Consider the following 24,587-nt stretch of genomic DNA (forward strand, 5'->3'; position numbering starts at 1 on the left):
TGTGTCCAAACGGTAACCTAAATATCGCCAAAGAGGAACGGGTTTAGATAAGACGATACGCGCATCGATCATTGAGGAGGAGTACAATAGCATACCTTTACCCCATAGACCACGTATCGGTGTACATTTAGATCGTTCGCGGATGCATTTAATTCGTGCGCGAAAAATCGTCGCATGGGTTTGTTTTTCGTTTGCGACGTGAGTCTTTGAGGGTTTGAAGAGCGATTGGGTGCACTTTCAGTGATGGTTGGACGCGTTTCTAGCTTCGGCGCTTCTCTCAACCTTTTTTCAGCAAAAAAAAATTTTTCGTGTGTTTCCCTCCGCAAATGGGGTGGTTACGACAACATATTTGTCTTCAGGCTGGCGCCTTCTTACATGATTGCAAGCTTCTCTGTAGGCGGGTGGCTGACTTTGTGGTCAATTTTAACTGTCAGTGTGTGCACGTATAAGGCATAGAAAGGCATCTATGAGGAATAAGCTCATATAAAAAAATGTAAGACATACGAACAAAAAAATGTTCAAAACTTTATTTAAATGTACATTTCACACCCAGAAATCAGAAAATTCAGTTTCTTTGAACACACTTTATGCAAGATAAACGTCGAAGACCACCGTTGAGGGTGTCATCGACATGTCCGTAGCGCTCATTTGTGAAGTAAGCGACTTCGCCACGCAGCTCAAAAGAGTACAAAGCGTCAGGTGCATTGTATAAATACTGAACACGTGAATGCACTCTTCAGAGTATAAAGGGTAATTAAACATTTGTTCTGATACCTTTTTACCCGCCTAACCTATCTTTATGCCTACAGTGTTCACTGTAAAAATACATGCGAGCGACATGAAATCACGCGACATGTTAGGGATCCCACAACATCATTGCATTGGCTTTGTTTGGGCCACAAAAGATTGGCAAATTGAGCAGACATATGTTGTGCTGAATAGCAGGATGCTTTGTTCTTGTTTACGAGAAAGCGCAAAGTCAGTGAACGGTTAATTGACATTTGTGCCATTCATTAGTGCTTCGTCTGCAAGCACAGTGTTCCTCGTGGTATTGACGTTATTTTTCGTTGACAATAACTTCTCTTTCTCATCACATACCATAAAATCTTCCATCCTATTATAACGGCTTTTGAAGGAAGGCCGAAAATTCTAGGAGTATTATTTAGGCCTTCAGGGTTTATAAACGAAAAATCGAACGTACATTGTTTTCAAGCTTCCTGGACCAGTGACACTGGTTTAAAATATCACTTGTTCAAATAAGCGACTTGGTGATATATACACTAAATTATTTTAAATAAGCACTAATTACTCGCGTTGTGACGACAAATAGTACGCAAAGCATCAATGTAAGCCAGCCTATCCTACAAGTGACAAAACGACCAAGTTAATCGAAAATGCTGTACAATGAGGTTGCCAAACTTATCAGTCCTTGCCAAGCCTATATCTTCTCCCATTTCTCCATACCGTAATCATTTGTATAAGAATTACAGCTTGACTGCCAATTTTCATATCGAAGCTACATTTAAGACTTATTATCCTCGCAGCATAATTTGGCTGTGTACTTACCTTTATTCTTGTATTTTACTTAGTGATGTTTTTTTTTATTTGTATGCGTATGCAACTACTTCAAATAAAAGGCAACTTCAACAAGCACATTTGCACCTCAGCACCATTGTTAAACTTCACAATCTATATTACACTGAACAAGCTCACATACAAGCTAACCATTCACAAAAAGCTACTATAAAAATGTGCGTTCACCGTCAAATGACCCACCATCCAAACTATATGTTTTTACGTATTGCGCTGGGTCGACGCTTGACAGAATCGATTTCTTTAAATCTACACAGATCCAACCTCCACCAAAAACGTAACTCTCAAGACAGGTGCACTTGTTTTGCCTTTTAGCAAGTGAATAAAGTGCTGACTGGATGTTTTGTCGAGAGAATGCCAAATGAGCGGCTAAATTCGTTTGCATTAGTGAATCTAAGGCGACTTCCGTACAAATTATTCCATTCCGCTTAGTAGTATACTCGCCCCTTCAAATTCTGTGTTTCCATCAGTTATCTCGGTAGATTCTTGCTTTTCTTGTATATCCATAAGGCTAACGTGCCGTTACAAGCATGGTGTAGTGATAGAGGCTGCAGTACTTTGGTGTATACCTTATGATGACTCGATGTGAGCGTATACAGTTCACTAAATTAATTCGTCATTTTCAAGTTAACTGGAATAGTCTCCCTGTCTGGCAGGCAGAAAAACGGGTAAAAAGTGGTTCCCTCGAATCATTCGTTGGCAAAGACATGCGCTGCAGTGTCAGGTATATGTAAAAGGAGCGACATACGCTTTTGATCTCCCGAGCAGTCTTAGCTGGCAGTGTGAGGAAGTACGCACATCGAGATGGGATTCGATACCGTTGTGTACAACCTACAGATTTCCGCGATTCGGACAGACGCACATCGTTTGTTAAAAACGTGACATACAAAGCCAAGCACACAAAAGCTATTTACAAGCAAATTAAAAAAGAAAGAACATACATATATGCAATGTCCGTTGAAATCCAGATGGCGGACAAGTCACAAAAATAGTGTACGTAGATGAAACCAATTGGACCTTCAGTGAATTAATGCAGTTTTTCATTTGGCTGTTCACAATTCATTTTTCCTGCTTGCCCATAAAGTTTAGCATGAAGACAAAGAAGAAAAAATAGGCGCTTTCAGCTTCGGCTGAATTGATCAGTTTGTTTATATTAAGATCCTAATAGATCATTCAACGACACATTGTAAATTAAAACCCAAAAACTTCGAACAGAGAAGTGTAAGTCAGCGTTTAAAGAATAAAATGCGAAGCGTACAAGATATATTTATACCTATTCTACAAGACACCGGTATAACATTTCACTTTCCATTCGCACAACATACAAACAGCTATTAAGAGTATAGATAAAAACTTGTTCAACACTTTGTGAGCATTTGACCATCAAGTACTGGTCTCGCGTACGTTAGCGATGTTGTGTATAAAAAAATTGCAGGAATTTTAATTTTCTTATCATTGGCAGCTTTCATCTAGGCCTACGTTATTAATATAAAACCATGATAATCGTGACGAAAAAGCAAAGCAAACTAACTTAGAAATGGCTGAGAAACAGCAAAGTATAAAATATCACACATGCTACTCGGTCAAGAGACAGTTACTGATTACATTACAATGCGTTACAACAAAAAAATAAAGCAATGTCTAACGTAAAAAAAATTACGCAGGTGAAAGGTGCAAGTTTGTTTCTTGCCTGGTAATGATTTTGGCCAACTGCACTTCGGATACACACGGGGCGAAGATTCACACCCGCTCAGGGGCCAAATGATACAATATTTGTGTTTAACCTATAAAACAACCGTTCAACTGAAAGTTAAAGCTTTATAATCAAACCGGCAGACGCATCACCAGAAACATTAAAGGAATGGGAGCGGTAGTGGGTCAACCAAGGGAAAGGCTCAACGTAGCAACGATTATTCGAGAAAGACGTAGCCGTCTAGTTAAGCCGAGATAAAAAGTGATATTTCAGTAACGGTGGCATGGGACACGTCATAAATGCTTGGCTGTGGATCTCGCGGGGGCGAGCAACGCAGAGGCCTGGCACATTGGATGCTCGACCATCGTGGACCAGTTATGCGCAGGCTAGCGGTTGATCGATGAACTCTTTTTCGGTGATTGGAGCCTCCTCCATGGCTCCAGATTCGGTGGCTTCTCCCTGCAGCGTTTGCACAGCAGATACGTTTCAGCACCATCATTTAAGCTAAACGCGACATAAATGTACACATCTGTATCCGTTCTTTTGTAAGTTCCTGTCTTGGTATAGTTTTAATCTTTCTGTGCTCTTGAAGGCTAAGGAAACCAGTAAATTAAATATGTGAAATCCGCTTCTTCAACTGAGGTCTCCTGTAAAACGCACCCGTGTTCACATCATGGCCAGGTAACGTGTCTTAAGCTGAAGAATCTTGGATGTCCTTCTACGCCTTTGTCTCGTTTTTTTTTTTCCTTCCTTGCATGATACCTTATTCACTTCCTGTTTGGTAGTGCATCAATGTGCAGCGGGTCGTAGCCTTCTTATTATACTCGCACTCTTGGTAAGTTCGGCCTTTGTCTTCATTGCGGAACATACGATACACGTGAGATAGGGGACGAAGCCGCCTCTTTGAGGGTATCGATATGGAGGGACGCACCTTGGCGCAGGCTGAGCTCCTCGCACACGCCCGGTACACTATCTCGATGAAGCCCACGAGCAGGCCTAGCGCCACTCCGCCACCCAGAATGAAGAAGACGCCCAGGAAGTTCTCGAGCGACATCACCAGGCCGTCCTGTGGGCATTCAGGGATGAAGAACAGCAGTCGGCTAATTAGGTGTGCTTATACTGACTAAATGGTTGCTGAAAGGTTTGTTTGATAGCGCTAACCACTGCGAGCGTATTTAGGTAAATTATGCCTATGCCGAGGTAGAAACATTGAAAATTATTTGTCTGGTAACTTATGGTAACACTTCCACTATTTTGCGTGACCAGGAAAACAGGCAGTCCGAAGCAGCCAATTCTTATTGTGCGTTTTCGCAGTATTATAACTGCAAACGCGACGACATTGCAGCTCACCGCGAGAAGGGCGAAACTTTAACTAGTGGGCAGCGAGGCTTATAATAAATGACGCGCACCCCCCCCCCCCCGGTACTGCAAGCTTCCGCGGCTCCAGAAAATAGCCCATCATCAGTGATTTCCCACAGCCCATGCCGTACTCTTTGTCCATACCTATATGCAAGGTTTACAAGCGCTTTATATGCTTGTTTTTCATCATTAGGTTCCTGGGTCCACGAAACATTCTAGGAAGCATACAGGGCAGCGGCCGCAAAGACGCTTACCTTCTTGGGCGTTGCTTGGCAGAAAGATTTGTCCGACCACCACTTCTTTTTGAGCTTGTCTAGCTCTCCGGTTTCAGTGAGACGTGCGATGGCTTGGTCTAGTGGTTTTCTGTGGAGTACAAGTAAACATGCTTACGACCTATCGAAATTAACGCAGCGCGGTTCTACGTATGAAGCACTGGTAAATAACAATTTCGTGCTTCAGGTGTAAGATTTTGGACAAATAAAAGAGGACCATTTTTGTTGGGCCTTCACGCTCACGGATTTATTGTTTTCAAAAGTGATAACATTCAAATTTTTGAGCGTAATTTGTGTACATTCCCCTTTTCAATACAACCCTCTTCCATTGCACGCAAGTACGCCAAAACGACGGGCTTCCACATTAACGTTTCCGCGACCGTTTCACTACAACAAACGCAGAAAGTGCATGTTGCGCATTGTTACTATACTCTTTACTATCAAACTTCCGGAATTACACGCACTCATATTCCACAGCGTGTAAGTTTAATACAAAGGGAACTTTACAAACTCGATTTCACCCAGTTCGGTTTTGCCAACCAAATTATGTCCTCTAACGGTTAGCCATTGGTTCAAATTATGTGGACTTACTAAATTATCGCCTTACACGACCTTTTTCACCACCCATCCACTTCATACAAAACTATTCGATTGTACCTAAAAAACCATAGGCGAACACTCAACAACAAGCCCTGCGTCTTCAAATAATCAAAATGGTTACAAGCTCGGTATTCCACTGCTTTTGGTGCGAGCCTTTCTCGCGCGTAGTCACCTTAATGAGGTAAACAAGCGTACTGAAAAGATAACTTTAGGGTGCACTAACGCAAGCCTTGTCGCCGAACACAACCCCGTTGCGTACCTGAGAATGGAGTCCTTGGGCAGAGCGATGGCGAAGCGTCGCCGTCCGAAAGGCTCTCCAAGCCTGGCCGTGTCGCAGGGTCTTTGGCTGCTGACATAGTCCACCTTGTTGGCGTCCATGAAGAAGGCGTAGAAGCCCTTAGACGAGCGCACCCGCTCGATGCCGTCGCCGTCGGAGGCGGTGAACACGTTCGGCTTGCTGTTCATCACTTCCCACATGCGCTTGTGCACGCTAGAGTTGAGGTTGGGGTTCTGAGAGCAAACAACAGTTCGGAACATGGCGTTACTAATCCCTCAAAAGTTACGGAGGCGATCCGCACAGTCGTTTTAGCAAGGATGGCAATCAAGGACTTGCTTTGCGTGCAATACAACGCTTAAAAGATGGTCCTACGGGGTTACAGATGAACGGAAGCTGCCATGTGTATTATGTTGGGACAGAAACTTTTGACGTACGGTTAAACAAAACCTTTGAAGCGCCATGAAAAATGTTTTTTGCAGTGTTGCTAATTACTATTGTATTTAATAGTTTGCTGTATGCGAAATATCGACTTCGAAACACCGTCCTGCGCGGTGGTTCCTGCAAAAAGCCCGGGTATGTCACAAATTGCCAGGTGTTAGCCCTAAACGATAACGTGGCGTTTCAGCAATAGCGACGTGCCACTTCCCCCGTAATTAACGACAGGGTTGGAAATCAAGCTCACCGACAGCTGTCTGAACCAATTTACCTTTTTTTTAATTGTTTATTCCATTTCATGTGCAGAGCCTTACATGTGTGCGGGACTTAGGATGCCGTGAGTGCACACAAATGTTCTATATTGTAGCATGCGGTCTTTTCCCTGCTAAATTTGCCAAGATAAATACAACCCGGCAATGCCTTGACAGCCTTCTGACGGAAGAATACAAAAGTACGCTGACGGTTTCCCCATAGGGGTAGAATTGTTCGAGCACAACGGGAAAGTAACAAGTCGGGCTAACAGGGCTATTTCACGAAAAAAGAAAACGCAGGTGAGTGACGCTCCTGGATGCATAAATCTGTAATTCAAAATTGCTGGCTTTTTTGCAAGGCTATCTTAATGACGTCACCTAATCTTTGATACCAGGCATGTTTCCTTTGGGGAAATTTGAATTGAACAGACCAAACCTCCAATGCATTCAGCACGGTAGGAGGGAGAAGGGGAGAAAAACGTGAGGGGTGGGAGGAGGAGAGAAAAGAGTGTGCCACGTGGTAGGGGCGGCAGAAGATTACTGTCTCTCGACGGCATTTGCAGCGAGGCTAGCAGATACGGGACCAAATTCTGTCCTCACCTCGAAGTACTTCCTCGCGGACGACTGCCTCGTGAAGCCGTACTCAATGAGCTCCTGGTCGGCGAGGGCTTCTACGCTGGCTATCAAGCCGGGCCTCGTCTCGGTCGACAAGAATGGCACCAGACTGGCCGTGTAGGCCGAGAACACAAACACCACGAACAGCCACCACACGTTGCCGATCACACGCCCTGCGATGGACCTGCGCGCAACGAAGACGAATTCGCGTTGAAGTGAGCTTCATTTGAACGCTTCAGCAACGAAAGCTTTGGGGCATACTGTTCAGTGCGGAGCCCTTTACGGGTCCTGGATGTATTCCGTCCAATGTCGTTAACCGGCACGCAAGTCAAATGACGCATACCAACTTAGGGGGATCAGCCAAGAAGAAATTGTTTTAGTCATAAAAACCGATTAGGTAAGACAAAATATGACAGCAGAACAAATTTTTTAGTCAGTGAGTTCATGAGAGAAAAAAAGAAACAGGAACGGGAAAACAAAGTAAAAGTCAACCTGATCCGAATAGTTCTGGCACGGCAGACGAGCCGCCTCTGCCGTGACACACACGGCGTGACACACATCCCTAAGGCAATGGCCTAGCTTCTTTATGCCCCCGAAAGACAAAAACACTGGAAGGGACAATGCAGTCCTTGGCGTCGCCGGCGAGTCCCCAGCAGTTTTTTCTGATGACTGTTGTCCCTCGCTTCGCGGCGCATACCCATGTGGGAGACTGGCCAGAAATCGGACCATTTGAGGAATGTTGGCGCCCGAGTTGATGAAAACAGATAAACAAAAGCAAAACACCGAGAAAGGACACCTATACACAGGAAAACGAAAGCAACACGCACACAAAGAAAAGCAAAACACAGAAAAAGAAAAGGAAACCATCGACAAGCAAAAAGGCAAAATACAAATAAACAAGATAAACACAAGGTACTCACAACAATAACAGAAGGGGAACATTGGGGAAAGCACTGCTCCGCACTTCAGACAGCTTTTACGTTGACTGGAACTGCATCAATTTTTTTTATTTCTCCTTGCGTGGCACTTGAGATTATTTACGGAAGGTTGGGAGCAATGTTTCATGCACAGGCCCTCTGTATAACGTCCGCATGGGTCCGCCCGCCTGCGCTCAGCTGCATTAGTCGTTTGCATTTATTTCTGTTATTTTAATATAAAGAAGCAACTATTGTAGTAAAGCTGGACTGAAATTATCTTGTACATCACAAACCTTTACCCCAAACTCCGCAAAATACCTTCTATAGTTTTTTTTTCTAGTGAGCCCCTGAACTTTTAGCAGTCCCTGGCACAGGAATAGATGCTGCCTTAGTCATTTGCTCAGGCCATGTAACTCACCACAGGTTGATTAGTTTGGTAGTTCACTACAGTACCTACTTTACAATTAAATTGTTGTTCAAGACACAAAACTGCTAATCTGAGCAGCAGAACAACAAAACGGGATAAACTCAGCATTGTTCGCGCTCCATTTGGCGCTGTTCGTTCTTTAGTATAAAGAACGCAAGTGTGAGAATTCTGTCCACAATGATTCGATAACTAGGCGGAATTCGTCCTACGCTTCCCTGCCCATACGCGCCTTTCATCGTAAAGTCAAGTTTGTTAGCAAGTTAATCTTATAGAGTAGGGATATCGTATCTGGCAATTGAGGTTCAATGCTGTCATGGAATAATTTTGTGGTTTGAAATTCCGCAAATTCTCAAATAGGCGCAGAAAATAAGAAATCCCCAAATTTCAGGAACGAAAGAATGGCGGGAAAAAAGGAAAGTGCGTATTTATTTATCGTTCCTGTTTTGTTGTTATCTAGCACGGACAAAATGCTTGATATGAAAAGGCGCTCCAATTTGGTCGCACCTGGCGTAGTATGAGTCAATGTAGTGGGGCGTGAAGGCCTCGAGCGAGTAGCAGAGGCTCTTGAAGAGCGTGCCCGACGTGTGGCGCTCGACGCCCGGCTTCTCGGCGGCGGCGGACGCCCTGGCGGTGAAGAAGCTCACGAGGAACATGACGAGCAGCACGAGCGCCAGGCCGGACACGAAGAAGATCCACAGCTCGAACGAGAAGGGGGCCAGGAAGGTGAGCATGCCCTGTCCGGGCACGGGGTCCCTGCGGAGCACCAGCGCCGCCGTGCCGGTCTCCAGGAACGGCAGGCTGAAGTCGACCGCCTCGCGACGCTCGGCTGTCACTAGGGTGGCCGCCACGCCCATGTCCACTTCCTGCGCAGACAGACGACCGCGCGGTCACGAGCGTTTTACAACACACGCGATGGCCGCTGCGTCACGGCAGCTTACAGACAAGCTCTCTTAACCAACCCCTGTGCAATAGCAATAGTACAAGTAGTAGCACTTTTAATATGAAACAGAAGGACACGTGGTTAAACTAGGGGTAATAGGCTAATATAAGATTAGGGCCGGGGGTGAATGTCAGTAAAGACGAAAGAATATAAGCTGCTACCGATATAGCTCTCCATGGGCATCGCCTCAATGCGCAATAAAACATTGTGATCAGTGTTTAGGGCATAGGACGTTAAATGGACACGTTCATGGTAAAACGGCAATAAAAAAATGGCAGCATCTCTACTCCGTGGATAATGGCGAGGGTGCGGAGTACGGGGACTCGAAATGACATCCAAGTTGCGCCCCGAGTGACATCCGATTTGCACTCCAGCTGTTATTCGATTTGAGCCGTAAGAGTTGAGTTCTTAGATGGGGGGCTGATTCGTATTCGGGGAAGCTCGTTGTCTTCGTAGACGCTGAGCAGCATCGTGACGCTTCTTACGTTCGTTTCCGTCCATGGCGGGAAGAGGGTGTGTGATTTCCGGGACCCGCTATATACGCAGTGCACCGCGGCGCCATCTCGTGTTTACGCGCAGCGCCATCCAGCGTAGTTCGATGCAGTTCCTGTGTATTACAACTTGATCACAACCTTTCTACACCGGTATTTTTGCGCGTTTTCTCGTTGCTAGGTTATGTTTGTGCCTGTTTTCGAGTGTTTTGGAGTGTTCTTGCACTCTTTTACGTAGTTTCCCCACCGACTTTCCCTTGATGGTGTTGTCCGCACGGATCGACGCGGACGAACATTGGGAGATCCTAATGTACTCCGCACCTTTACAGGCGAGAGAGTACGCCGTTTGACTATGGGGTACTAACTCACGGTCGTAGCCCAGTGGGTAAGACGACTGACACAAACTTTATCTGGTCTACCAGGCACAGGGTCGAATCCTGCCGGTGCCTGTGTGATTTTTCGCGATTGTAAATCCTATGCGCACGGACGCGGACCGACATTGTGAGGCCCTAGGGCACTCCGCACCTAAAAGGAAAAAGGAAAGGGCCTGACAAGATAGTGGGGTGCTATCAGAAAGAAGTGAGGGGGGCAGAAGTCAAGCCTATGAACTACACAAACAGCAATCCACGTTGCGTGTTATAAATGTAATGGTCTGCTTCCTACTCACATTCCAGGATTATTTTTTGTCTTACCGGACAACGAATGCACGGGGCTTTAAACTACACATTCAATAAGGAGCACGTAAACTATGACCCCACCTTGACATGTACAATAACAACTGCAGATAGGGTATCGCCTCTCGTTGCGCAAAGTCGGCAAATTTCCTCCAAAACGCTGCAAGCTATCCCATTCAGTTTGTCGGCAGTCACCTTCCTTAAAATTGGCAAACGCTCCCGTGCCTAAATCTCCTAAAACATAACCTAACTTAACCTGTATCCCTAAACAAATAAACACAATGCTGGAATGGGCGGTAGTGATATGGCCGTTCCGTGTCGGTACCAAAATGCGCTTTCACGGAGAAAGTATAAGGGACGGATGCTGTGGAGGAGCGTTAGACGACAACGTTTAAAACTGTGAGAGACAGAAAAACCGCTCCATATCCCCGGAAGCACGACGTGCGTTTTGAGCTGAGAATTTCGCGTGAACGGGCCACGTGCGAAAGAGCAGCTGTGTGGATCTGCAGCTGCGCTTATATAAAACCTTTTTCAGGAAGAAAAAGACAGGGTAATTTATCCTCACTGCTAACGTTCCTTACTTTCCGCGTTTGCACAGATTCCAAGAATCCGTTTTAGTCCGTGTCTCGTGAATACGAAGAGCTTTGTCACATACATACAGAAATATACAAAATATTTGTATGTTGCTCTGATGCAGGAAATTCCAGTGGTCGACACGTAAGTGGACCACTAAATAAGTAAAGCCACTCAACAAACTTTTGAAAAGTTCTCTCTCACACGCTGCACGATGACGCAACGTTTCACATACAGTAAGAAAAAATGGAAAACTTCAGCTTTATGCACACGCCACCCGCGCAGTTACTACGTCGCGAGCGACTTGCCTTTCGGACGACCGTGCCGATGAGCCCCGTCCAGCCGCCCTGAACCTTGTGGTCCCTGCGTCCGTAAAGCGTCTCTTCGGCAGCCTTGAGCTCGTACTTTATCTCAAGCTCCTTGGCGATGGCGTCGAGCAGGTCCTTGCAGTACCCTTCGTAGCGGTCGTTCCCGCTCAGCTCTGGCGTGCCGGAAGAATCCTTGATCATCAGGTACGGCTTGTCCTGTAAAGGTTCGCCGCGATTGGCACTACTTGCGTGAAGCCCGCCATGGTTTCTGTTTAGCATTTGTCACCATTGCCCGCTTTGTTGCGCTGTTCATGTCTATTTGTGTACTCAAGAAATGTTCGGGTCAATGAATGAAACATTTAGCCATTTCTCACCAGGACGCCTTGCACCGTGTACACCCTTTCTTTGTCGACTTCATCAGTTTTGTTGACTAAAGGCTTGGACGGGCGAACGACAGGCTCGAATCCTTTGGTGTCTGACCACTCTGCAATCTGCAAATGGACGAAATAGCCAGCATGTTCAGCACTATACTGGGTGACGAAAGCGATCACGGTAGTTGGAGTTTCGCAACGCAACGTTGCATTGCAGGCAGGTCATTTTGAAACGTAAGGATATGCAACAATCTCGAAAAAAAATTGGCTAGCGAATACGCTACTTCCTAATGCGAAATTTGGGCGCAGCTGGCGCTGTGTGACAAATGGTAGTTCGTTCTGAAGCAAAAATCTTGCGATCACCAAATTATGTCAATAATGAGTTGATTCATAAAACACCGACTGCATGTAAATGGCACCGCATGTATTGGTGTCGAAATCCTGTGTCTCAATAGTCACGCTGTGTCAACAGCTGTGGGAAGGAACTCCACCATAGTTCTGTGCGGGAGATTTCTACGTATGTACACTGCTATCATGCAATTTAGTATGGCTCACCTTGAAAGCTTCGTTTGTGGTGTTCAGTTGAACAATGTGTACTCTGTAGTCAATCCTACATCCATCAGATGTGAACGTAATAGGGCCCGTCAAGCCATGAAAGCTTGTCTGGAACGAAAAGAAAAGATCTTTCTAGCTTGCATTTAATAAATTTACCAGCAAGCACTTCTCTGAAAGAGTAATTTTCCACTGTTTTTGTTTTCTCTGTGCATCATTGGGTTCACCAAGGGGGCCGGAGAATAAGTGCATAACGCCTCGAGTGTTTTAATGGATAGCATTCTTTGCCGAGTACACCCAGAGCCAGGACCGTGTAACGCCTGCATTTCCACAAAAATGTAGATTCGGCGGAAGTAACACCTTTAATAGTTACAATACCGTAAATGGAGACAATTGGTCCGAGAGAATTTTGAAAACCAAGAAATTTGGGTGTAAATAACTCGCACTATAAACAAGCGGCATAAATTGTAAAAAGCACACTAGACGGGGACAGAAAAAAAGTTAGTAACAAGAAAGTGTTTTATTCCTGGATACACGAATATTCCACTGACGTATATACTCCACGGAAATGACGCCAGTACGAAAAAAAAAGCGGCCTGTAAAGGGTGCACCCCTGCACACAGGGTCTTCTTGCGGGGAAACAACGTTTAGTACCAAAGAGTACGTTATACGTAGGGTTGTTCGTTTTCGGGTTTTATATTTTAGCACGAAAATGTTTTATGCCGCGATACACCAAGAGATCACTGACGTCATATCCGTCACGGAAATGACGCCAGTACACCTTTGCCGAAGCGACCCACCAGCAGGACGTCTCTCGGCAAGCACCCCCACAAGACAGCCGCCGACCCGCAATTCATGCTCAGCTTCAGATTTCGCTGCACATTTCACTTTCGTGTTTTACTGATTCCTATCACAGAGGAATCAACCATATTTTTTAATGTCCTCGTCTAGTGCGCTTTTTACCATGTCAAAGTCGTATCACCAACTGCCCAAATTTCTGCGTTGAAGCGGAATAAGAATGCTACACATTACTAGACAATTTTCTGAATTTCTACAGATATTGTTTAGTCACACCAGCAGCTTCGCTGTAAAATTCAAATTGCATGGCAATATCCGCGCGGCTTTCCGCGGGACCTCAAAATCTCGCAGTGCCTCACTCACCCCTCGAAGTTTTTTCGTGATGATTTCTCCGAGCTCTTGGGGCACCGAGGGCCGTTCTCCGCATCTGGCGGCCGCCTCGGGCGAGTCCGACTGCGGAACTTCCTCGGCGCCTTCTTCGAGCAGCTCGGCTTCCAGCCGCGGAGGTTGCAGGGCCGCTGACGGGCCACCCCTCCTTCCGGCCGCCGTCATGGATTCCTGGTCGTCGTGGTCCTCAAAGATGTACGAGTAGCGATGAGGGAAGCGGTCGCTGAGCTTGAGCTCCTTGTACGTGTTCACGATCAGGGACGCGGCGTCTTGGATCAGGGCCTCCTCCAGCTGCGCCATGGGCCCCGCCACAGGGAACATCCGAGGCACCGGCACCATGACTGAGTTTGTCTTTTTAATGCGTTAACGAGGTTTGGTTTTGGGTGGTTAACTAAGGATGTGGGGTGTTCTGTAATCTGCGCTTTCGTGTTGCAGTAGTTTTTCCTTGCAGCAAAACAAGCACAGTGCCGTCCGCGTGGCTTCTACAATAGCGAACCTCAGGACGAGGTGTATGTACTACCAAAGCTTAGAACATACTACGAGTGGTGTCCCGGGTAATATATATGGCGCCATCACTTGGCGCACAAGTAGATTTAGGTAGATTCAATTATTCAATGCAAAACATAGATAAATAAACAACACGTACTGTGTTATTTTACATAAACATGCACGCTGTATTCAGTTTTACAATAAATAAAGTAAAGCCGAGTTAAAAAACGCCGTTCGAAGAAGACGAGGTAAAAGCAGAACAAAAACAAATGACAAAGAAACAGATTCTGCCTCGCGATGTCGTAGGCAGCGGCAAGAACAAACAAACAAACAAACTAAAGGACGCTGCCTGAGTTAAAGACGCCGTTGAGGAGAGGCGAAATGAAAGCAAACCGAATATTGAACATGATTGCTGGGCAAAAACAAAAAAACTGGGTGGTTTTTCCGGTTTATTTGAAAAAATTGCTGTCTAATAGTACAGTTACGCTTAATCGCTTCTTCCACAACTTCTATTGTCAAACACATTCGAGAATCCGAAGCGTCGTCTATTTTATGCAGAATTGCTGCGAACGCGGACAATATTTAATGAAGTGTACGTAACTCAATTACTCGTTTAACGTGCGCTACTCTAATCCCTAAAAAAATAAGTTTTTATCACTCAAATATTATTCAGCTCTCACATCTGAGCGCACAGAACGTGGTATTGCACCTTGCAACTATTGCGCGACGATGCTGCCGATGCGTCCATTTATACAGTGTGATGTATGATGCTTACAGGGAAATATTTTCACGCAAAAATTGGCGAGTGGGAAAGCTCAAAAAACAATGGCCACAGCAGCACCAGCATGACATGCAAAGCGGCCAGCGATGTTTTTTTAGAGCAAAATGAGTAAATCCCACCGTGATTCTCTTTTCCCTAGGCTCTTGTGAAGGGTCCAGGGACGACTGCTGGGAAATGTCTTCGTTGATCAATCGCAGCCCCGTGATGTTGACCGCTGCGAACTCGGGAATCTTGTCGTACGTCAGTTCATTTACAACCTATAGAAAAAGGCGCGCCAGTATGAACCAGTACCGTTCTTTGTCGAGGAAGTTACATGAACAAAATGATGGGACTTCTGGTTAACTATTAAATACTACTTAGGGATGCGTACCGTTTTTATTCATTATCTGAGCAGAGAAGCTGCTGCTGCTTTTACACTAAGAAAAAGCAGCGTAGCGTCTTTCTAGGGAAAGACGTTTTGTGAAGGATAGTGTGACAGTGGGCAAAGTGATCAGGCAGCCCAAGAAATAAATCGTGCTTACGCACGCATCAGACAATGACGTACACACTGCACGCAGTCACTCGATTCCACTTATTTCACAGCACTCCAGATACCCGATCCCTCTATGCCCCACCCCCCTCTACCTTACCCCTTCTACCCAGTGCCTCCTTCTGTGAGGCTAGAACAGCCCCCCCCCCCCTCCTTATCCCCCGAACCCTGCACAACCACACAATTTAGTTTCAGTTTCAGGTTCAATTTCAGTTTATTATTCGTAACAAAATATACAATGTGCGAAAAAATATTATACAGAAAGGGGTCCCAGAGTTTAGAACTGTAATGGTCCCAGTGCAGCCCCGAGTTAAGCCCTGTAATTCCACCCCAGAATGTGTGGCTGTGGCTCCAGGTCTCCAGGAACATAGTGACCCGCGGATCACATCCTCAGGACACTCGAGGGCTGCCTGGAGCGACGCAGCTAGTTCATACCCCCTTCCGGTGCTCAATAAAGTTTCTTCCTATCTATCCACAGTTTCACGTCAAGGAACGTATGACCAGTTCTGATCGAACATGCGAACGTACCGGGTTGACGAGGAGGAAGTGGTAGTTGCGGCGGCCCATGTAGATGTCGCGCACGTGGTCCACGATGATCCTCCTGGCGACGTCGAAGCGGCAGTCTAGCAGCACGTACTTGCGGCTCTCTCTGTCCGTGGTCTCGAGCATGCGCAGGAAGTCGTTCGCGTCGCTGCTGTTCGTGATGCGCTTGGCGAAGCGCACCGTCACCGTGCTCTTGTACTGGTGACTCAGCAGGCGCTGCAGTTTAGACGGTCCTGGGGGGGCGAAGGAGGTGCGCACAGTGGGCAAAGCCACTTCCGCTGTCTCTCTGTTTAACGCCCTAACCGCTAGTAAGTAAAGTTTGCCGCACCATACAAAACAAGAACAAAACAAAAAGAATGGGGGGAAAACTTCGCCCCTACTTTCAGCAAGCAAAATACTGCCTTTAGTTCATTCTGCGCAACGATTCTAATCCCAACTCCTCTCTTACCCTTGCTATCAAATTAAAACAATTGAAAATTTATGCTGCCGCCAGTCTAAGAACAAGTCCGCCCTTTCAATATTTTGTACTTGCGGTTTACCTAACGTCGCAACATATAAAAATTGCAATAGGGGCGCTATTTTGGTCTTCAGGTGATGGTGCCAGAGTCAGAAGTATAGTAAAGGTCGTAAAGTAGAGAAATGTAAACAGTCCTTGTGTTGTATCCAAGATCGCAAACATGGATATCCAAATAACCGCTAGCCTCGCACTTAGTCTAGTGACGACTGTGGGCTCACAAGAAGGTTTCACGTTAACCACGTTCTCCGAAGCGCAATGTCCACAACTCACAAGCTTAGTTTACACCAGAAGATTTTGAAGAAATGCACCAAGGTTTAAAGGAGAGAAAAAAACTGTCGTCAGAGATCATTTAATGGCAAATGGGACTCGAAACGGGAAAACTATGAGTTGGGGTCTCACCAGGGTCCGGATTATTTTTCTTTATGTATAGACTACTACGCCGGAACGTCCACCATCTCACTACTGCCAGTCATGCTGGACATAAGCGTCCTTACCAATTTCCTAACTTTGCAGAAAACTGGTTTTTGGTGTTCTTTCTCTACACCACATCTCAGCACATAAACGTATATGCCCGAGATTGAACAGTGTGTGCCATAGCTGGTTTTCTCACTCGCTTTTAGGGCGCAGCCCTTTGCCGGCCGTCTATGAGCTGAGCCGCCTTGTCGGCGTAACCAAGTGAACGATGGCAAGACCGATGAGTGAAAGAAAAAAGGAACGATAAAAGAACGCAAAGGAAGAGAGTGTCGCGAAATTGGGAGGGTAGGGTGGTTCGCCGTTGCGGCGCGAGTCAGTGCTCTCCGAAAGTGTGCGGTGGGCGAGGGGAAGAGGCAGTATGCTGTGCACGCACGAGACACTCGACAGCACGACGTTTGGCCAAAATGTGAGAGATGAAACGTTTATTATTAGGAAAAAAGGAGGTGGCGCGATTGTCTTAGGGGTGGTGCCCTCCTTCCAGGGCCCCAGACTCTTCTGCTCCTCTCCGGGCTCTAATAATTAAGTCCTTCTGAATCCCGAAGTCGGAGCTGGCCAGAGCTGCCTCCCATAGCGCGACCGTATTTGTGGGGTTGTTTCCTGAAGGCTAGATGATAGGGCAGGCCCATGTTGCGTGAAATAGTTGGAAGGGTTTCCGCATTTATTGCATGCGTCTGTGTGTGTTTGAGGGAACATTTTGGATAGCCGGGATTTGTTAGGATAAGTGTTCGTCTGGATTTGCCTCAGCGTTTGAGCTTCTGCGCCAGAGAGGTTCTTGTCCGGGTTGGGGAAAAGGGCTCGTTCACCTCTTTGGACAGTAAGGCGTTCGCCAACCAAAATGTGAGGGGGCGTTCGCGTAACTATGATGTGTGTTCGCTTAAAATGCAGTTCGCGGTCCCTTCCTGAGACGCACTTCGCGCCGCCGACGCAGAGGCTCATCATCGCTGCCGTCAAGAGAACCCACGAGTGAGTGCTGCCTCAGCGCACTGCATCTGCGCCCAAATATCGCATTAGGGAATATCGTAATAGCCAGCCATTTTTTGTTTCCTGGTTACTAAGTTTATTGGGCGCAGCAGACGGGCTCAGCTACAACTGTCCCGGAGTCTATTCGGGGGTGCGCAAAAAACGCAGTTATCAATTCCGTGCCGGAAATAAAATTTTAGTCCCGAGTCCCACCTCACGGAGACGCTTGTCCCCGGTATTAGGTCAACGTACCGTTCTCCGAATCGTAGATGTAGATGAAGCTGGGCCAGCCCAGGTGGTCGACCACCTCGGCGACAGCCGGCAGGTAGTCGGGAAGTAACGAGACGCCCAGGGAGTCAGCCGATGGCAGGTTCAGGTTCCCTCCCACGTTGACGCTGCAGTGCTCCTGGTACGACGTGGCCACGTACGGCACGTTGGTGTTCTTGAAGAGCGACTGCAGCGCCAGCGAGGAGTGTACAGTGCTCGACACCACCACCGTTGTCACATTGGTCCGGAGCTGCTCGCACACTGCGAGGCGAGGAGGGAACGAGCGGTAAAAGTAGGTTCACAGCGCAGGCTTCGGCACGTACATTCAGATGCCCTGTGTAAGTTATCATGCATCTGGAACTAATCAGCACTTCCCAAATGCAATACAGGCTGGCCAGTCTAATGAGGGTCATTGCTGCAAGCTTCACGAAGAGGTGGGGTTACCAGGGGCTGCAGGCACTCTGCAACTTAGTACACTCGTTGGTCAAGACGTACTATGTGCGCTTTGAGCACGTTACATGCGAGTTTTATTTGCAAAAAAATACTTCGTTATGCTCCGTGGCCGATAAAAGCTTTTGCGTAGATGGTATTTCTAATGTCAATTTCTGGAACATAGTAGCTGCAATATTGTCGGATTGCTTTTATTTTAGAACATTTTCCTGCACAATGACATATTCAGCAAGCCTATTACAGTCAAATCTTCAGCGCCTGTCACGAAAACAATACATGATTTGGCATAAAAATTTGGGGTTGGCCTTCGTGAGCTCATGTTGGGCAGCACCCGAGCTAATGCTTCCGCTCCAAGGAAAGATAGGTTTAATACAAAATAGGTTTTCCGCACCGGGAAAACCTATGATTTGATTAAAGAGGTTACTGACAACACGATATTTTCTTGCGCGTCTACAATGCGGCACAGATGCTCCCACCATGGTTGGTTCGTGAGAAGACAAGAAGACAAGAACAGGCACTTCTCGCCAGCTTTCAAGAAAACTGTTATGATGATTTCATAACCTTGTCAGATTGTCACATCCCATGTCAATATTTTTACCAGTGCACCGTCCGCGGTGCACACAGTAATCTGTGAACGTGCTCCTCCAACACTGCATTAAAGAAGAGAAAACAGTGCCCCTGAGAAAGCACTGTGTCCCTTTTCTTATTCGAAAGCGTCGATAATTTTAGTGGCGAAATGGCCTGCGCCTCTTGGCGTACACCTGTTTGCGTGTGCCTGTAGGTGTAGCCTTGTTGTATGTTAAGTTAAGGTCCAAGAACTCTGGCGGGTAAATTTCACGGGCAGATACAAAAGCTTTGAGCTACGTTATACGGCCGATGAAATGCAAGCAGCAGGTTTCTTGTGTTGTCTCGGGAAACTCTGTAGCTTTAATGCTGCCCTTAGCACACGGCTGGAAACACCTGTCAAACCGGGCGCTTCTTGTCTTAGCGCGTCTTTTTTTCTGGTGTGACGTGTAGCGAAAGAGCCATACGCACCCATGAGGCATTGTAAATCACGAGCGTATCATGGCGCTACATGTCTACCGCGCTATGGACCAGACTGCGATGGCGCTAGTAACAGTGCGCACTGTGCTTTTCGCCCGTGAGCGACGCAGCAAATGGCATTCAAAACATTTAGGATACTTTGAATACCACGACTTGAATTTGATTTGACGTGTTTCGCAAAAGTTAATATTTGACTACTCAATGCCAGTACAGTGGTGATTGATTGTGGGGTTTAACGCGCCGAATTTAAATATGGGTTTTGAGTCGCACCATAGTGGAGGGCTCCGGATTAATTTTGACCACCTGGGGATCTTAACCGTGTGCCAAGGTGTCGGCGCACGGGCGTTTTCGCTTTTCGCCTCCATCAAAAAAGCAGCCACTGCGGGCGAATGCCAGTACCACAATTGCATTCGGCAAACAAAAAGAGATAACAGTGAATGCATGCTAGATTTCCTGATCTTGCTGTACCCGCTGTCTATCCTGACAGATGAGAACAAGACAACTTATACGTGCGCGATCACATGTTAAAAACGAACTCATCCGGAAGGCAAACTTAGTGAAACGTGACCATAGCGAACTTAAATGGAGCGCGCTTTTCGAAACAGCCTCGAAAACAATCAACGGGTCGATATGTTTCCATGGAGATTCGCCAGCTGAGAGGCATATGAAGGGGAAAAAACGAAGGCAGGAAGAAGAACGGGCCTGACATGACCGGCAGAGGACGACCGTGAGAAGGAAAGACCGTTGACGAGCGACCCGGGCGCCACCTCCCCTTCTGGTCGCTTAGCAACTCGCGTGCACCGTGTCAACAAAGGCGAATCGGCGCACCAACTCTCAGCTGTTAACCACATGGTTCCTGAAAGAGGTTCAGAATGATGGGAGTTGGAATGGGAGGGGAAACAAACATTGCGAATACCTGTAGGAAATCAGGCTGCAAAAGTTTCTCGTGTTGACGTGTCGATATTTAGTGTGGAATTGTTTAATAAGCGCCTGAGCAGAGTCCCTTGACCTAGTTCTCCTGAGCAGTGGCTACAATAAAATTCTTGACCAATCTATTCAACGCAAGATCACCGCCTGTTGTTATTAGACCACGTTTGGCAATTCTGTTCGCAAATGATGAACTATGGTGGACCCAATCAGTGTACTCCGGAAGCAGCATGACACCGAAGAACCCAGTAAAGCGTGATGCAGTAACGACCAAAGGACTCGAAAACAAGCTGGCATAAAATGGACATGCGTGTATCTCATTTGCATAACCAAAATCACGAGTCATTCTCGTTTTACATTATAACGATTGTAGAGGCTGATTTGCGGTGGACAACTGTCCGCTTCATTTTACATCAAGTTTAACTCTGCTTTCCCAAGAAAATGGTTGGAAACTTTACGAGCCCTCTTGAGTGAGGACGCGCACAGGTAATTCTGCACGCTCACGTGTCAGTTCTTCGGTATTGGTGAGTAAAGCGGCCAAAACGCTCGTTTGAAAAGAGTTTCCTTGCCTTTGAAATAGGTACTAAATGTGTAGAGCCGTCTCACCAAGTCAGAGTTAAGACTCACGTGTTCTGCTGGTAGAGAAGAGATCCGTGTCTTCGAGCGTGGCGAAATTTGTCTTCACCTTGAACTTGATTTCCTGGGCGACGTTGCTGTTGCTGTAGTTGTACATGACGCCCTCATATGCGGACTGGACAATGTTCAGGTCAGGTTTGAGTATCACACCTGAAATCGCAGAGTGATGTTACTAAACACGTACAAACCTAAATGCACGCATACAACCTATAACAACGCATACAAACCTAAAGAAAATTTATGAAAGAAAGAGGGTGGCTGGGAAGAATAATTAACCTGTTGCCACTACGACGTCGCCACTGGGGTTTCTAAACAACCACAAATTATTTTCACCAAAGGCGAGGCGCTTGGCAGGGGGATGACAAACAAATAGATAAAAAAATGTTGGCTGTGTTGCTCCCTCAACAACAGCACCATTTCGAGAAATACCACGCAGTCGCAGTGAAATTAAAGCAAAATTATGTACGTGTTTGTACTGACATTTGTATCCGTACGTCTCTTTTTATTTCTTAACCATAAGGAGCACATACAAAAACCTTAAAATCATGTCAAGGACGCTTCAAAACTGTTCCTATCACATCTGCACGCCTAAAAAGCTTATATGTATTGCCTTGCATATATTTTCTGATACAAAAGACACAAGCTGATGGCAGATAAGCTACTTAAAGCGTATACGAGGGCTTTTTTTTTCGAAGTTGGGAACATTTGTACGAGATAGCACCACAATTTGTTATGTGATATTACGGCTGGTAAGCGTTCCTCTTCAATACAGTTCAGACCAGATATCACCCCTCTCTTCACTCTGACTGGCGTGAAAAACATGTTTTAAGCCAGCATGCCAGCCTTTGTCCCGAAAACAACATTAAATCAGTTACATAAAAGGACCTCGATCCATGATGAAGCATGCGCTGACGTCCATTTGATGCCCTGACTCTTGATGTAGTGGGGAAACATAATGACATTTTTATGCAGGACCGTCAATTGACAGCGCGCGATACAGCTAAAACTTTAGGCATATCAGCACAAAAATTACACACAATCCGGCACGTAGAATTGCCCACGAAAAAACTGTAAGCGCTGTATGTGCCTCTATTCTTGGCGTGAACAAGACGTTGCGCCGCTCAACAGATCGTCCACCACCGCAACGGTGAAATTGCGAAAATTCGCCATTAAACTTCCCCTTCTATTCGGTCTCGTCTAATTACTTCTGTTTCATTTAGATGGGAAATTTCATCACTTCCGTCAATGCGCTTTTCGCTGCACATGACAATTCCTGACTTTGCGACGGAATTTAAAATATTTCGAGATTGGGGGGTGTGCAACTCTCAACGAACACTATGTTGGGAAGTAGAACATGTATAACAGAGAAAGGCGTTGCCCTTGCGTTTCTGCAGTATTTATCAAACAATCGCCGCATGGGGCTGTTTTAGGATTTCGTCCATTCAGGTCGCCAAAAACCGCTTTCTACAACCACCTGTACTTAGGCACGTGTAGAATCACACGTTTTTGAGGTGTACAAACACGCTACACAGGTTCGCCCACTAGCAAGAAACCGCTGTTGACATTACACACGCTTTATTGAACACGTATCCGCTATTTCATTTCTTCTTTAGGGTGTAAGCGCAATGACGGGGAAATGGGTGGGTGTTTCAAAATATCCCAACAGTGAACATGTGCGCCTTCTGATGGTGCACTAGTATTTTCCCAGTGCATCTCTGAAACATTGCGCGCATTTTTCTATTCTCTGATATATGGGGAAGTTAGCATTTACTCGAATGCTGAAGAGATTACTTTTTAAGCTTCATAACAAGCTAAGTTCAAAAGCTTGAGTTTGAGTCGTTGTAAGAAAAAATATCGTACGTTTTCTGTGTAATGCATTGATATTTATAAGGTTTAGAACATCTCTATTGTTTTTTTTATGAGAACATCAATAAAAAGCAGCACCTAAAAGTAATTAAAACGGGTATTGTTTATCACACAGGTTGTTAGGCCTAGCCCGTGGACGCAAAGGCTGTGATGCGTCAAGCAATGGGAACGACATTTGTAACTGCATTACGGGACGTTTCTGTTCGAAATAAAATTGTTTTTTTTTTTCAGGAGCAATAAATACGAACTTTTCAACGAAATCACACAAAAATGTCCCCGCTTTAAATATTGGGCGTGGCTGGTATACGCACGCAGACGCGTGTCAGGTGAAGTCAGAGACAGAAGCTCACACCAATCAACTGCATCACGTTTTATGTTCGATTACGTGCGCTTTCTTCTGATGCATATGGTTTTCATCTAAGTTCGAACTCAATGTATCAGCGAGAGTTTGCTGGTACGAAGCAAGGTGCATCAGGTGGGAGCTCTCTGCATCCCAGCTGTTCAAGCTACTCGCTAATCAACCCACTTGACCTACGCTGTTAGGTTGATTAGGATCCACGGATATAGGTGAGACCATAGGAAGGCACACAACGCCGTTGTCGATACATAGAATTTAATGGCGTCAGTGCAGTTCCTAGCCGTCTCCAATGCGTGTCACATTTATTACGAACGATGCACAACATGAAGACTCACCTATTTTCACGGCTCCAGCCGTGTGGTAAGGGTGAGCGCCCAGAAAGGCGGCAACGAGCAGGATCGCGCTATCCATGCTGGCTCCCCCCGTCCAACGCGACTCAACACTCCCCTCTTAACTCGCGCGCAAAGTTACGATCTCTCAGAGAATGGTCCGCGCTTTCATCCACGTCTTCACTTTGCTTCGACGGTTTTTTTCTGCTCAAACGCAAATGCAAGTGCCTTAACAGGTTAGCACCAGAGTTGAAAATGTTCACCGCACCTCCTCACATTTGCAATAGATTCGCGCTCACTGTAGGGAAGTCGGGGCATCGGTAAGGATCCGGATAAAGATGCCGCCCGAGGAACCCGCGAATGGATGCGGATCCCAAAACAGAGAGCATCGATCCCTCGGAGGGCGCGCAGAGGCTGATGGGAAGGCGAGAAGTGGGTGACGTCACCCCGGGCGGGAAAGCGGCTGTGGCGCCGCCCTACCGATCGATCCCGGCAACAACGCTGGTGGGGGGGACAATGACGCCCAGCGTGTGGAGGGATTCAAAAGGTAGGGAGCGCTATGGTAGCCGGTTGTTGCCAGGCGAGACCGTATTGATGGCTTCCAGCGCGATTCCGTGCGCGCCCGCGCCTGGCACGAATTGGGGAGGAGCGCTCAGCGAAACGGGATACAATTGTGCGAGTGGTCCTCAAATGGGATTACAAACCAGTCGGGGGGCGCGGCCGGCTTCTTGCTTTTTGGCAGAGGACCCGGCAGCCAGCTGGCGCGTTTAGCTTTCGAGAGCAACTCACGCACGACCCGTTAAACGCACGTGCGATGCTTTTGAGTTGGGCAAGTTCGAGTATGTGCTTTTGTGTGCTCGGCTTCTGGCCGCATTAGTGGGGTA

At 46.5% G+C, this 24,587-nt stretch overlaps 1 protein-coding gene across 1 annotated transcript; it reads right to left on the reverse strand.

The window, feature by feature from the left end:
• Positions 1-505: 505 nt before the first annotated feature.
• LOC144174194 (glutamate receptor 1-like) lies at positions 506-24,100 on the reverse strand. The gene is made up of 15 exons (XM_077702731.1): positions 23,710-24,100; positions 21,142-21,300; positions 18,079-18,354; positions 15,861-16,108; positions 14,923-15,060; positions 13,510-13,824; positions 12,352-12,459; positions 11,800-11,916; positions 11,426-11,641; positions 8,944-9,302; positions 7,081-7,279; positions 5,777-6,027; positions 4,900-5,008; positions 4,218-4,352; positions 506-3,745 (listed from the first exon to the last, which is right to left on the reverse strand). Exons 1-15 carry the CDS (start codon positions 23,783-23,785, stop codon positions 3,662-3,664), a joined length of 2,790 nt encoding a protein of 929 aa, XP_077558857.1. The 5' UTR covers positions 23,786-24,100; the 3' UTR covers positions 506-3,661.
• Between the last annotated feature and the right edge of the window lie 487 nt (positions 24,101-24,587).

Source organism: Haemaphysalis longicornis, unplaced genomic scaffold, assembly GCF_048455015.1.
Source record: "Haemaphysalis longicornis isolate Haplotype H1 unplaced genomic scaffold, Haemaphysalis longicornis Haplotype H1 scaffold_3, whole genome shotgun sequence".
Lineage (NCBI taxonomy): Eukaryota > Metazoa > Arthropoda > Arachnida > Ixodida > Ixodidae > Haemaphysalis > Haemaphysalis longicornis.

What these genes read in the sequence shown, in the direction of transcription:
- LOC144174194 (XM_077702731.1), bottom strand. Translation starts at nt 23,785, where the DNA reads ATGGATAGCGCGATCCTGCTCGTTGCCGCCTTTCTGGGCGCTCACCCT. An exon ending in CTTCTCTACCAGCAGAACAC is followed by an intron (nt 18,355 to 21,141) that starts GTGAGTCTTAAC and finishes CTCGCCTCGCAG; the next exon opens with TGTGCGAGCAGCTCCGGACC. An exon ending in ACTTCCTCCTCGTCAACCCG is followed by an intron (nt 15,061 to 15,860) that starts GTACGTTCGCAT and finishes CTTTTTCTATAG; the next exon opens with GTTGTAAATGAACTGACGTA.